This window comes from Capra hircus, chromosome 12 (assembly GCF_001704415.2).
Source record: "Capra hircus breed San Clemente chromosome 12, ASM170441v1, whole genome shotgun sequence".
In the NCBI taxonomy this organism is placed as follows: domain Eukaryota; kingdom Metazoa; phylum Chordata; class Mammalia; order Artiodactyla; family Bovidae; genus Capra; species Capra hircus.
The window spans coordinates 19369300-19385607 of NC_030819.1; the positions used below are offsets into that span (position 1 = coordinate 19369300).

The 16308-nt window shown below is 34.3% G+C and overlaps 1 protein-coding gene across 2 annotated transcripts in view; it reads right to left on the reverse strand.

The window, feature by feature from the left end:
- Positions 1–16308, reverse strand: part of GPC5 (glypican 5) — a 1608220-nt gene that overhangs the window by 631142 nt on the left and 960770 nt on the right. The window contains exon 8 of one of the 2 annotated variants that reach the window (XM_018056455.1): positions 13753–14497. The exons of the other annotated variant lie outside the window; for it this stretch is intronic. Coding sequence (XP_017911944.1) covers positions 14496–14497 — 2 coding nt within the window. The 3' untranslated portion in view covers positions 13753–14495. Of the gene's footprint in view, positions 1–13752; positions 14498–16308 lie in introns of those variants that run through there. 2 annotated transcript variants of the gene reach the window in all.

A 16308-nucleotide genomic window follows, 5' to 3' on the forward strand; every position in this document is an offset into this window, starting at 1 on the left:
TTTACAATACACACTAGAATTAGCATAAAGGTAGTAAGAATGTCTACCTTTTTATTACTTTCAGAATCTAGATTCCAAGGAACAATTTAAATTGAAAGTAGATGGCCAAGTGAACCCTTTCCATTCCTTCTCCCTTGTTATTTGTCTCTAACGGTCTGTTTCTGTGATAGCAATTCTACCTGGCCATCTGGATTCATCTTTCTTAAATTCACATTATTAGTCCTAATAGTCTTCAAGTGCTGATCTTTCTGTTTGGAATCCTAATATCTGCTCATTCCTACCCTTCATGCTTGAATTCTTTGAATTTGTACTCTTTTAGAACTAGATATTCTGCACCTGCTTGTAATTTCTGAACACGGAACCTTATGAGTCACAGTGACTTAACTTGTTTAACAGATTAATGCTCAAGCATCCTTTGTACCGTTACTAAGACTCTGGCATGGCTGTCTTTCTTTCTTAAAACTGACCAAACATGATCCCAACCACTGTTGCCCCAAAACCCCCCACAGTGCTCTACTGGATAGTTCTATAAGACCTGTAGTACTCTATGTATACTTCAAAGTTGTAGTAAAGAAACCAAAGAAAAAATAATGAAGGGGAAAAATAGAGGAGTTGGTTGCAAAGGGAAAAGATGAAAATGAAGTCTAGATCATAAGTGGAAAAGTAATTATGCATCACAGAAATGGTTTTGAAAATGAAAAAAAAATTATTTTTAATGAGTAGAGCAATAGTAATGAAGACCAGCCTTCTCTTCAGTACTTTGATCCTCTCCTAAGAGTAATAGGAGGAGTTTTATTGCAAGAGAGCAAACTGAAACACACGAGTTTGAGATTTTAAGTAGGTTTTTTTTTTTTTAAAGGCTGAGCCATTCTTCAGGGAATTAAAAAAAAAAATGTTTTGATTTTAAAAAAGAGAATAGTCCAGGTAATATTATTCAGCATAAATACACAGTTGGCCAAAACTTATCATAAAATGCTGACAAGATAATGTACTTAATAACTATTCTAGAAAACATGACAGACATAATTATAAGCATGAAAAAAACTTCACAGATTTTCTCACATCAATTTAATTATTTCTATAGAAACAGATAGTCCAGACTACTTATACAAAAGGTATAAAGAATATACATGCAGTACTCTGTTTAAAATATGAATCTTTTGATTTCTGGTTTGTTACCTTCTTTCCTTTAAAGAAAACTACTCCAACAAAATGAGGTTTGCATTTGGGTTATGGCCAAGGGCACCATTCAATTTCACAATTTCCTTTATACTAATTATACTGAGATCATTTAATTCGTGAACATAGAAGCACTTAAAAATATCTATGTACTACTTTCTTCTTTTCCCCATGGGCATTATCTTACCTAACAATCCTCAAACAACATAACAGAAAAAACAAATATTAAGTGCAACATTAAAATGCAGAAGATTAGTATAAACATTGTACTTTTAATGTTTTAAACTAATTGTGGGATATTTAGTGTCTAGAGGACAAAATTCATATTTATTCATATATATCTACATATGAAAATTCATATCTATATATAAAAACATACTATATCTATGCCCCTAATAAAGGTATTATATCACAAACATATCTACATTATATAAAATTATGTACCTATGAGTATTTGCATACATAATTCATGTATATCTCTGCATGATAGATTTGCTCCACTATTGTACTATATATATTCAACTGTGTGACAAGTTAAAAGGAATAAATTTAAAATATAATCACATCAGTCAAAAAAATTAAATCTTAGACTCCTAACTTTATAATTTATAAAATTCTTTAGAGTTGTGGCCTTTTTTATATAATTCTTAAACAACATAATAATAGAAAATGTATAATGCTCACTGAAAACGAACAGACTAATGAATAGGCGAAGCAGTATGTACTATGTCGCAAAGTTAGTGAAGAATTGGAATTTTGCAAGCAACAAGCTTTCAAACTATCATCTTGCTACTATGTTTTAATACATTTGAGTGTCTGTCTATGCATTAATATAATCTACACATTTAACTAGACTCTCAGAAATCCTTTTAACATATCTTGGCACAGCCCATTCTCCCATTTCCAACAATAGGAATTCTGAAGTTTCCATCTTTCCAAGCCCTTTAAACCTATTCTTGACTCCTGACTAGAAGATGACTATATGGTCTTCCACCTTGAGAAAATTGAAGGAATAGTCAACTTGTTATGTACAGAAGAACGTGTACTGTCCCTAGTTCCAATAGTTCCTCTAAAATAAGATTAAAAGGGGTTTTATTTCCAGATATGCTGATTTTATTAACTGGATATTTTTGTTTTTAGTGTACTCCCTCCCTTTTCTTATACTTTGTACTAGTACATTACTATCCTGCTTCAATAGGGGATTAGCAGACTTTCTGTCTTTATTGCTGTAGAAACTGCAATGGCAACCCTATTAGTTAGGAATCTATTTTTACCAATTACAGAGACTTTACATCAAGAGGTTACTCTTGATGCCAATTAATCTGTCAGTAGATCCTTCAGTTGAGTCTAATGGAGTTGAAGTTTGAGAACCACTGCTTTAGGTATTAAACAGTGAGAATAAAGAAGAGAAAACCCCACTCTCTGAAGGAGTTAAAATCAGGGAAAAGGGTGCAGCTTGTTGTGGGGATAGGTCTTTAGTATAATCACATTGCTCTTTGTATGTAGTCCCATTTCCCCACTATTGTCCTGCATCCCCTTCAAAACAATGTTCTAGACTGTTATCCATTTCTTAGAGTTCTCTGCAAGTAAGCAGTGTGCTTCCAGAAAACCTGTCTTTAGGAAAAACTTAGAGATTTCAGCTTTATGTGATTTCAACTTCAATTGAATGTAGTTGCATTGCTTCATCAGGGATTAATTAATTCTTTTCAGATAGAATTTGATTTAAAAAACAACTCTTTTAGATATTGTTACAATCAGTTCTCACATCATAAAATCCAGTTCCAGGGTGGGCAAATTAAGTGAGGAACACTCCTTACAGAATGTAAATTTCACAGGCCAGTTTTCACAAGCCTCAGGCTGACTATGTAATTTGCAAATAAAGCAAACGATGGGACGGCCATATAGTAACAGCTTGGACAGTTCTAAAAGGATGCAACACTTAGATACAAGAATCACATTCTGCAAGAAAACCCACTGGAAAGGTCATTACTAATGATTTCCTAGTAAGTTAAATGTGCACATAATTTTACTTATTAAAGATGAAAACACAAATGGTTACTTAATTTTTTAATTAGAATAGTTTTCTTTTCACATTTTTCCCCCCAGGATTCAGAAATAGTAATACCTTTTTCAGGATTCAGAAATAATCAGGTACGATTAGAGATCATCTTCAGAAAACAGACAAAATCTCTTTTCATAACAATTTATGCTGTATTTATTAAATATTGTTTTTATGCTAAAAAAGTAATTTTGTCATAAAAGGAATGAGCTATAGCTGGCAAAATTTTTCTGTATTTTAAGTATTTTTCTGTATTTAAGTATTTTATTTTATTATTATTTTTTTTAATTTTTACTTTACTTTACTTTACAATACTGTATTGGTTTTGCCATACATTGACATGAATCCACCACGGGTGTACATGCGTTCCCAAACATGAACCCCCCTCCCTAAGTATTTTAATTTAAAAGGAAATTTTAGTATTGGAAACTAACATTTATAATTCTGAATGTTAATTACAGTCATTATTCATAGCCACTTCTTTTGGAGGTAGGATAATCATATTACTGTTTCAGCTTTTTTCAAATATTTAATGAACCAAGACTTATTCACTGAGTATATTGGTTCTTGTCAAGAAATTTTCATTCCTCCAGAAATTAAGATAACCCATGGTTTATCATATGGAATGCTTTGAAGTTCCAAAATATGGCCTTTAATATAAGGATTTTTTTGGTCATAAAACTTGGGACAAGGAAAACAATATTGTATGATATTTTAAGAGCTAGAAAACAAAATGTAATGATATTGTCATTGTTTAAATTTAAGAGATTTCCAATTTCAGATTCACAGCTTATTTCAATTTTATACATTATCCGAAAACTTTGCTAGAATTTGTTTTAATCAGCAAGTATGCAAAATTTAAGGGATCTGTCAGATTGCCTGTAATTCACATTCATGGAAAAGTGCTATGAATCAAAATAACATAATTCAAATCCATTACACCTCATACAAGTTATTTTACAATAGAGGATTAGATTGTTCACCAAGTATATTGGCTGTATTTTTATAGCAATGGGCAAACAAGTTGCATAATAATCTACCAATTAATACATACAGCCTCAAATTTATAGAAGTTCCATGTTTCATAAATTTGTGTTTTATGACGGCACTTCAAAGTTTTACAACACTTTGACATTCTTATGCTAAATACTTCAAAATTAATATTACCTTAAATTTGTATAATTTTTCAGTTTTATAAGACACATATCCCATAAGTGCTACTTTAAGAAGTATTTAATATGATTCTATATCATCGAATGTGTGTAAACAATATGTGCATTTTCCATCTAGCTTCCAATTCCTAAATTTCTTTTGCAACCATTTAAAAGAAATATAAGACTCATGGTAATAAAATTCCAAAGACAAATCCTAAGGGGATAATTTCTAAGTTGCTTTGAGAAGTCTTTTAAGGAATCTTTAGGCAGCTTTTGAACTTTAGGAAACACGTATCCAGAAAAGCATATTTTACTGCTTTTCTAAAAATATTAATGCTATGGGAAAAGTGAGGGTGATGCTTTTGATATTGGCATATCTACCTTGTTTTTAAGTTGATAAAATCTAAAATGAGAAGAGCTAACTGTGAAGTATCATCCTCATAGATTCACTGATTATTTTGCCATACTATGAAAGGCAATTAATAGTTTCTGATATACAGTAAAAATTCTTAGTTGATATGAGTTATTATCAATAAAAACATTATGGCATATGTAATAAAGTGTTCTCAGAGCTAATTCATGTAATTGTGGCCTTCATTTCTACTTTTTTTTTTTTTTTTTACAAAATAAAGTATGTTTGAAGAATTAATGACCGAAAACCTTCCAAATGTTATGAAAAACATCAAATACTCAGAGATACACATTTAGACATATTATGGTTGAGCCTTGAACAACATGGGTTTGGACTGCATCAGTCCATTTGTATGTGAATTTTTTTCAATACATTCTATAGCACAACATGACCCATATTTGTTTGAATCCATGGATATGGAACCATAGATACAAAGGGCTGACTGTAGTTATATGCTTATTTTTTCCATGGTATAGAGATTTGGCACCCCAAAACACTGAGTTGTTCAAGGGTCAAGTGCATAATCAAACTTCTAGAAGCCAAATAACGAGAAAAATCTCAACAGTACCAAGAAAGAAGTGACTCACCATGACCAAGGGACTTTGAATAATAACAGTTAATTTATCATCAGAAACTATGGAGACCAGAAGGCAGTAGGATGTTTAAAGTAGCAATTCATCAAGAAGATAAAACAATTAAAACCTATAAACAGGAAATAACAGAGCCTCAAAATATAAGGCACACTTTGATGAAATTTAAAGATGATATAAAAAGCTTTACAATAATAATTGTAGACTCCAGTGGATAAATCAGCTAGACAGAAGAGCAAATAAGGAAGCAAAAGGCTTAAAAAACACCATAAACAAACTATACCTGACACATACAGAACACTCTACACAACAGAGTGAACCTTTCTCAAGTGCAAAGGGGACCATTCTCCAGAATAGACCATACGTGAGGCTATAAAACAACTCTAGCATTTAAATAAGATTGATACTTTTTAAAAAAGAATAATGTAATTAATTGAAAGTCTTTAAAACTATCTTCATGCTAAAGACGCCAACATAACAATGTAGAAAAATTGAAATAGAGTGTATTTACCAGCAAGAGATGGTTAACAAATAATGAGAAAATATCCAATCTAGCTAAAAGTTAGAGAAATATAACTGAGGAAAACAAAACATCACTTACTCCAATCAAGAGTTAATATTTTTAAAAATATATATATATATGGCAAAGATATGCTCCCATACAATTACATTAAGACTGAAAACTGATGAAATTTTTTAAAGCTATTTAATAGTTTTAAAAAAACAATACATGCTATATGTCTAAAATTTAAGAAATAAAAAACAGTGAAAGAAGAAAGCAAATAGTCATTTAAAATTCTACCTAGAAACAGCCATTAAAATTTGGCAAACATTACAGACTACTTTTTATGCATGTAAGCAGATAAAAATAATTTAAAAATCAATCATATTATACATAATTTCAAAGTAAAAATACTTAACTTCGCTTTCCTTGACATTAGCAAAGAATAAAATGATCTTGAAGTTGAAGAAATTGCTGGATATCTAGTAAAAGTTTCTTTGGAGCAAGTGATGTTATATTTAAGAGATTTATCCAAGTTAAAAAGATTAGAAAAAAATATAATCAACTGGAAAAAAATAAACAAGATTGAATTTATACAAAGTATCTCCTCTGACCACAATGAACTGAAGCAATAACTGAAAGAAAACTGGATAACTCAAAGACAGACATGTGGAAACTGAACAGTACACTCTTAAACAGACAATGGGTCTGTAGTAGATTGTTAGGGATTCCATAACAAAGTACTGCAGGCTGAGCAGCTTAAATAAATTGCTTTCTCATACTCTTGGAGGCTAAAGGTCCAAGACGGTAACCGGACTGGTTTCTTCTGAAGGACTCTCTTTGCCTTGGAAATGGCCATCTTCAGTCTGCACAAGATATTCCTCCCATGCATTGATGTCCTAATATCCTCTCATAAGAGCACAAGTCACACTGGATCACAGACCATCCAAATGATCTCATTTTACCTTAATTTACCTCTTCAAAGGCCTTATCTCCCAACAGTAACATCACAGAATTCTAGAGTTAGGACTTCGACATGCAAATTTTGGAGAAACCCAATTCAGCTCACAATAATGTCAAAGAATAAATAATTAGGAAAATTTGAAAAAACTTTGAGATGAATGAAACAAACACAGCATACCAAAACTTATGGAATGCCACAAACTAAGTGCTCAAAGGGAAATGTAGAATTGTCAACAGCTACATCATTAAAAAGACAGACCTCAAATCAATAACCCAAATTTACATCTTAAGGAACAAAAAGAGCAAACTAAACCCAGAGTTAGCAGAAGAAAGGAGACAAGCTTAGGAAAGAGAGAATTGAAAAATGGAGAATATATAACAAAACCAACATTGGTTCTCTGAAAGAATCAAGAAAGTTGAGGAACCTTTAGTTAGGTAAGGAAAGACACAACTAGCTAAAATAAAAAATAAAAGTGGGGCATACTATCAACTTTATAGAAAGAGGATTTTAAGAAGATGCTATGAACAATCATATTGACAGTATGTTAGATCTAGACAAAAACGGATAAAATCTTAGAAACATACAAATAACTAGCTTTCCCTCACCTGACCCTCCCCCAAGAAACAGACACTCTGTGGACCTATAACAAATAGTAATTAAAAACCTACTGACGAGTAAATCCAAGACTAAATGGCTTCACTGGCGAATTCTACCAAACTTTTTAAATAATTAAAACCAACTCTATTCAACTCAGACTTCTCAAAAAAATAAATAAATAACGGAGAGAAAATACTGCCTATGATAATCAATCAGGCCAGAATCACCCAGATAACCAAAGTCAATATAAATACCACAAGAAAAACAAAAACTACAGACCAGTATTTTTTCTGAATACAGATACAAAACTGTTCAAAACACTAGAAAATCAAATCTAGCAGCACACTTAATGGATCATACACTATGACCAAGAGGGATTTATCCCAGGAATGCAAGAATGTTTCTATTTAAAATTAGAAAATTAACCAATGTAATACACCATATTTACAGAACAAAAGAAACAATGAATATGATCATCTTATTAGATTCAGAAAAGGAGGTTAACAAAATTCAGTAACCTTTCATGACAACACCTCACAGCATACCCAGTGGTGAAGGACTGAAAGCTCAGTTTCTAAGATTAGGAACAAGAAAGATTCTCACTTTTACCAGCAATATGCAACACTTTACTTGAAGTCCTATCTAGAGTAATTAAACAAGAAAAACTAATAAAAGACACCCAAATTGGAAAGTAAGTGAAAGCATCTTCATTTGCAGAAGGCATAATACTTTATACAGAAAATATCTACAAAGAAGTAATACTTTTATGCTTTAAAAAATAAAAGTGTAATTATCGCATTTGCCCATTTTTTTAAAGTAAAAAGGTCTTTGGCTCAAACTAGATAGATGTATTCTGAAATTCTAGTTTCTAAAATAAAAATTTATTTTTACTTAGGATTCATCTGTTTGTGTTGGATGTTACTAGTTTTAATCGAATAGTATTTAGAGACATACTACAAATATATGACTATTTTTCTTGTGTCTAAAAACCATCAAGTCAGGGTTCAGTATAACCCTCTAATATCCATATAATTTGTGTAGTAGTTGTTCATGGATTACCTTTTAAATGGAAACTTCTTCTCATAAAGAGAATTTGAGAAAAGAGGTCTGCAATGCCATTTTTATGATCCAAATTTTCTCAGTTTTTGAACATAAAAATTTTTGACCGTTTAATTTTACAATAGCCACGTTAGCTGCCATAAAAAATTAAAACTAAAATGTAAGCATTGAATTTTAGTGTATTCTCAACATGTTTTACTAAGTATTATTAGCAACAGGGAACAATGAATCATTAATTTACATGTATTCTGGAGCTTGGAGACGTATTTTCAGCATTCAGGCAAAATAATAAGTGATGCATAATCTTGTGCTTTTACTGACCATATGCCATCCTAATGTTTGATCATTCTTGAACATAAGCCCTAGCTGTTATTAGGCACCAAATAAAAACACAATTGTATTTCTTATAAAATTATCCAAATCTTTTTCTTGTTTCTTTAGAACAAACATAAAATGATTAATTTGACCTGCGATGCAACTTAAAATTCATTTCTGTTTACCCCCATGAAATCTCATTGCAATCACTGACTTTGCCTTCCTCTTTGTTGCCCAAGGACACTAAAGCTGTTAAGTGTTTCCAGACCCATGGTGCATGTCTGTTCTCCACACCCTTGAAAAAAATCAAGAGTTGGGTAAAATATGAAAAAGAGCTGTGAAATTGTTATTTATTTTAATAATAATAATAAGGAAAAGGGCAAAAGTTGAAAGATTGAATCAGGCGTAATTGAAACTAATCTCCATGTTGTAAGCCACACAATGTTGCTTTAGCATTTCCTATAAAGTTAAAAAAAAAAAAAAGGACCGAAAGTTGTGTTTACTCTTCCTATTTTCACTGTACCAAATAAAGCTGCAAATGTACATCTTAGTTTGGATGAGTAAAATTCTACTTTCTTCATCATTTGCAATTTTCTGTGAACTTTACACTAAAATGTTTATCACATAATGCTTTCAATTCTGAAAAAAGATGTTAATTTATGGCCATGGTAATAAACATAGCCTATAGTGAGTCATTGTAAGTCTACTGGCTCATCGCATCTTGGGATATTTTCTAGTAACAAAGCCACTAATTCTGATGAAATAATTTATAGAGCAAAATACAGTGCAAACATTCCTTGCAATGTTTTCTGAAACCTGGAAGGTAATTGAAATAATAAAAACAAGGACAGAGAACTAGCACGCATGAGTACTGTTTTTTCCTAAGAACGCAGGAAAATATAATGGTCTGCTTAATGCTAAATTATTTCTGGTTCTGATTTTTGAATACGGATCAATATTGTGGGGATTTGAATCTTTTAACGGTAGTAATAATACAACAGCACCAAAGGAAAATTTTCTTGTCAAAGAATACATTAACTTTCAAAGGAAAAACCAAGATAACCTATGAAAAATTACGACTTTAAATGGTAAAACAAAGCATAATGGCTAAACAAAACATTCTGAAGAAAAGTAGAATGATTAGGTGCACTGTGGATCACAAATTATTGCACTTTAATTTTTAAATGAGCTTAGACATCTGTGAAATTTAAACCCCAGGGCCAGTGATTTGTGTGGCATGGTGTTACAAAAGGAACAAAGCTTTGACATGCAAATTTCAGCTTTATGTTGCATCAGCAAGGGTAACCTTGCAAACAACCTTCACACACACACTGGAAGCTGAGTGATGCCTCCCATATGGATCCATTCTTCCTTTCCCCTTCCCAATTGAGTTGACAGCAATTCTCAGTTCATTTTCTAAACAGACTGATAAAAGCTATACTAGGCCTGTACCTGTTATTAACCTCCCTTGTACTATTATTACTCATAGTGGCTTTTTTCCCCCCTCTGAGATAGCAGCTAAATGCAGAAGCTGATCTTTGCATATGGTGGGCTATTACCCCCCAAGAAGAATTGCAAATGTCAACCTATTATTGGGTCATTAATGTCAGGTCATGATATTTCAGAGTTTGATGTTTTTAACCTTTATAGACATTAACCCACATACAATACACTTTTGAAAAGAGTTTATTTATCCTTGGAAACAGTGGATGCATGCTCCAGGAATATTGTTCTGTAATATTAGGGACTGTATATATGGCAAGGATCATTAAGTATATTTATGTAACAACCTCTTCAGCTTAATTTGGCCCTTCATCTATTACTTTAGAGGAATCAAAAACATGGATGAAAGAAATGTTCAGATGTCTGATAGGAGAAATGGGGAATGGAACAGAATTTGATAATGTCCTTTTATTATAGAATTGCTCTGCAATTCTGACTGACAATGTTTAGACAAAATTTGCAAAGATGATACTCATCTTTTCATTGGAAGTCAAAATTGTTTCCTGTCATAAAATTCAATGAAGTCAATTTCAGTACATGAAGTACTTTTAGAGTATACTGTTAAAGTCATAATTCAAGAGGTTGAGGAAAATCTAGGATGAAATCATTTAAGTAGGAAATTTTATACATAGCTACAGCAATGCTCACCTTGCTCTGGATACATTATCAGCATGATGCAGATTCAAAATACAAGAAAAAAATGCAGGGCACATCGCATGCATACTTTAAAAATACTTGAAGTACTTTTTCTGATTTCCTATATTTTAGCTTAATTGGCCACATCTTCTAACACTATTTTGAAAACTGATATATAACAATGGTGAGTAAGAAAGAGGATCAATCAGAAGAAAAAACATGAATATGGTGACATAAATTCACTGTCTTATGCTTAGAGGAACGGGTTTTCTCATATTTCTGTAATCAAGTATCCATATAAACCATTTTTTCACTGAATAAATCATTCATTCAGAGGCTATTATTTCAGTACCTATTAAGCGCTAGCACAGTTCTGGGCCCACTGTGGTGGACAGATACTAAGATGACCTCCATGATCCCTGCCTCATGTAGTCTCTCCCCTGGAGTGTGAACAGACCTATGGCTTGCTTCTGTGTAACAGGATGTGGCAAAGGTGATGAGATATCACTTTTATAGTGCTGTAGCCTTAGAGTGTATTTGCCATCCTGCTAACAAACTGTCTCTGTTGTCCCATCAGTCTGCAGGCTTGAAAGAAACAAGCAGCCTCTGGGGAGAGGGTCACAGAACAAGAACCAACTGAATTCTATCAACAATTATATAAGCTTGGAAGCTGATTCTTCTTCATCTTAGCCTTTAATGAGACTCCTACCTGACACTTGGTTTGATAATTTGGACACCTGATTGATGCAAAGAGCTGCCTCTTCAGAAAAGACCCTGATGCTGGGAAAGACTGCATGCAAAAGGAGAAGGGAATGGCAGAGGGTAAAATGGTAGGATGACACCATTGACTCAATGGACACGAGTCTAAGCAAACTCCAAGAGATGGTCAAGGACAGGGAGGTCTGGAGTGCTGCAGTCTGTGGGGCTGCAAAGAGTGGGACATGACTGAGTGACTAAACAACTAACTGACATCTTGGTTATGACCTTACGAGAGATTTCCAAGTAGATATTCGGTTAAGCTACACTTAGACTCTTGACCTACAGAAACTGTGAGGTAATACATTTGCTCTTTAAAGCTGCTAAACGTATGTTAATTTGTTATGCAACAACAGATAACTAATAGACCTAAGGATGCGATAATGAATGTCACCATTAATCGTCGCTATTTTTCAGGGATGTTGTATGGTCCATGGGTGGAGGAGCACATAGTCTAATACAGCCTGATGAACACTGGTTCTCATGGGAAAGGTGACTAAGCTTCAACTCTAGGGATGCAAACCCAGAACCAAACCAGGTCCTGAGAGATAAGGAAAGGATCAGAGAGAAGTAGCAGCTAAGACTTGAAGGACGGGTATCAGCTACTCAGGAGAAGGGGGTTATGTCTGTGTGTGCCATGGGGAGGAGGTAGGGTCGGCCTGGCAGAGGACATAGTATATGAAAACATACAGAGAGGGGAAGGTGAGACACAGTATGACCCAGTCAACACATCTGGGGTGCTGGACATGAGGCCAGGAATAGCCAGGGATGAAGATAAAGAATTAAACTGAGACCAGATCATGAAAAGCCATGTGACTCATGTTTATGATGAAAGCCTTGTCTACAGGAAAATTCTAAGGGTCATAAATCATTACAGGATTTTGCAGAATTATATGTAAGAAATATATCTTCCAAAGTATTGTCTAGTTGTTTTCATTAAATATAATTCTCAAAGAGTTTAAAATGTGAATATATGGTCAAAGATTAATTAATGAGGAAAATACTTGCCAAACTTATTTAATAAGAGAGTTAGTAAAAAAAAATAAATAAAATTGTGTCAAATTTTGAGAGAATTTTTGATAGGAATTTGGGTTAGATTTATATTCTCAACTGGACAGAATTACTTGCATTGGTGTAGATAGCAATCTCAGGCTTTGTATCAGTTTTCTACAAGTTGATCTCAACTCCTACAGAGTTGTGAAAGAACCTGATCACTTAACACACACACCCTTATATAATCTCTTACATCACCAAGTAACTCCAGGAGGGTTCCCTAGACTAGGTTCAGCAATTCACTGAAGGGGCCTGACACAGGCATTGTTTTGCCTATTTGCAAGTAATGAATCATGTTTCTTTGTGTACTGCATATCACCCTCTTATTTCATCTCTGATTGTTCCCTAAGAATTAAATACTTGGGTCACCACCATTTTCCCTGAAACTTAAATTTATTGATTCTTTTTCTCCTAGCACTTAAATTCAGAGAAATCTGAACTTCTTTGTCAAATGGTTTTATCTTTGTTAGACACTTTCACCATTTTGTAACATGTCTTTGATTTTCTAAAAGCATATATAATTAACTATCTTAACAGAGCTTGTCTAAGGAGGTGAAACTCCTTTTGTTATTTTGACTAGAACAACAAATCTTCATTTTACACATGGTTCTCTTTTGCTGTTGCCGTTTTAATAGAATGACAATTGCTAACATTTATTCTGCACTTATCTGCAAGAGCATTAGGATAAATACCTTACATGTCTTATCTCTGTAAAAACCTCATAAAACTCAGAGGATATTGTTATAATCACTGTTTTAGAAATGAGAAAATTTAATGCACAAAGAAGTTGTTTTGCTCAAGGCCACATAGCTAACAAGCATTGGGATTAGCAGTAGACTCAAATTGACCAGTCCCATCAGTCCCACTTTGACAAGTATAAAATCATTCAGTGACTGATTGAACACACAGTTACAGCATTCTGACAACATCTGGGCATGGTGCTGGACATTGGGAATACTGTGCTAAACAAGAAAAATGTTACAGTCCAGAAGACTAAATGTTATTTTAAATTTAAATTAAAGCAAACATTGTAACTAGAAAGAAACCAGAGCAATATGACAAAGCCCTGTTTTCAAGTGCATAACCACCATCCAATTCCTGGAGACACCCCAGGGAGTACCTCTGGCCCCAGGATTCCTGCCAGGTAAGCACTTTAATTCTGTTCTAACCATGTCAGCACTGCTTTACTCGCTCATCTTCTGTTTCCTAACTGTATTTTTACCGCAATCTGGCTTTCTGTTCTTCTCAACCTAGGACCACACTGTCCCCAGCAACCTATCAAGGATGTCAAATTGCTTTCTAACGTGTTCTGTGTACTCTGTAGGAAACCACGTACAGAAGTGTGTTTTCTTCTGAGTCACACAGATTCCACTTCTTCCAGTCTGCTCTGCAATATATTCTTTTAAGCCCCATGGTGTTGGATTTCATTACTTTTCTCATCTTCCACAAGGAGGGAGTTAGATAATATTGGCATCTGCCCTTGGCTTTGATCAGTGACCACACAGGGCTCAGGCTTAGGCTGATGGCCCTGTCACTGCATGTGGCATGGCAGACTGTTTGCTCTTCCCAATGCCATTCCTGTGGCGATCCTTGGCTGTGCAGCGGGGCTGGCTTCTTGTGTCCCAGGCTGGTCCTCTGACAAGTGAGTAGGATACACTCTGGCTGGGAGGTCTAAGAGTCACCATCTTTGCACTGTATTTCAAACAGGCAGGCCAATTCTATAAGTAAACAAGGACATTTTTACAGATGGTTAGGTCACAGGCAGTGTTTGCAAGGTAGCTTCAATGGAGAGCAGGCTGGCTTTCAGTCTGTACTCTGCGCTAATGTGATGCCCCCTTTTCCCTTTCCATCTTATCTTCCTTCTTTCCTTCCTTCCTTGGCTTCTCATACTTTGGTAAAAATCTTTGGGAAGTGTATTGGGATCAACTATTCTCAGTGCATATTACATAGAAAATAATTTATTCTAATGTGAAGCCTGATCAGTTTCAAAACCTCATTAATGTATCAGGTGTATTTAGGGAACCAGGATTCAAGCGCCCTGTCTCCAGGCTTCTACTGGCTGAACAGTGAACAGATTTGGCACCCAGAATGGAGGGGAGGCAGGTTGGTCAAATAAGACCTGAGAATCCCTGTACAATCAGCTGACTGATCATCTCCCATCTTACTATTATAACGTGTAGTGTTGCTGATTTGACAGTTTATCTATGCATAATCTTGTCTTTCATGTTAATTTTTAGTTTATTTTACAGTCATCATATTACTACCAAAGAAATAGTACCCAGACGTTATGTGTCTATACTTGAAGATAAGAAACCATGTTTTCATAGTCTTCATTCATCTACTGACCTAGTCACATATATTAAGACCTGCTGAACTGACTCAATCTTGCCATTTCTCTCTAGAGCTCTACCTTCTGCCTCTCTGCTCTTCTCTCCTGAACCTTCACATCCCCAACCCCAGATTTCCATCATCCAGGGAAACATCATTATGCCTTGTGCTCAGTTGCTTAATCATGTCCAACTCTTTGCAATCCCATGGACTAGTCTGCCAGGCTCCACTGTCCATGGAATTTTCCAGGCAAGAATACTGGAGCTGGTTGCCATTTCCTACTTCAGGGGTGCCTACCTTCTTATTAAACTTATAAATGCTTTGAGAGCAGGATGACTTGGAATGCTCTCTCTCCATTTTATTTATGACCTGTTGCACTGTATTCCTATGGCATTCTATCTTTGTCATCAATTTCTTTCTCTCTCATAAATATGGTTTTAACAGCTAACTTTATAAACAACGATGTATATCACTATTTAAGATAGCTGTCTGTGATTTATGGCAAACACATGTTTCGAGGGAGGTAACAAGTAAGGTACAATCATAAAAGAATAAGGTTAGAAACAGATTGCCCATCTATCATGATCCCTGGGAAAATATTTTTGCTCAAAGTGACAGGTCGCTCTCATTCTAAACTTGGTTTAAATGTGAAGCCAAACATGCCCGCACAACATGTTTTATTTCTCTCCAAAATGTCACTTTTGGTGAAGCAAGGTAGATGCAGTCACCCTAGCATTTCACTGTATAGAAAGGTGCTTCAATATTGTTCACAGACAAAGCAGGGGTCAAGCATTTGTCTCACAGTCCTGGGGCTCCAGGGAATTGGGTTCTAAATAGTTTCTATGGGTGCCCTGGAAACTACAGTGTACATCAAATGAGAGGTCAGCTCCTAAGTTCCCTGGGGACACCACAGCAAACATAAATACTTTTGAAGGTGGTACATTTGAACATGCAGCAGTAATATGTACAAATGACCCATAAGCCAATGGAGCTAAAATAGCTCTTTCTTAAATCAAATAAAGAACACAAGACTGAATTACAAGCATGCATAATACAGGTCCAGGAATGTTAGCTACACAAATGTTAACATTTCAGAAAATACATATTATGTATTTTTAAATGAGTTTAGTTTTGTGATTTGCTCAGAATATTTAAATGAAGGAACTGAGTTCAGAATTTTCATGCGAGGTTTGCTAATTAA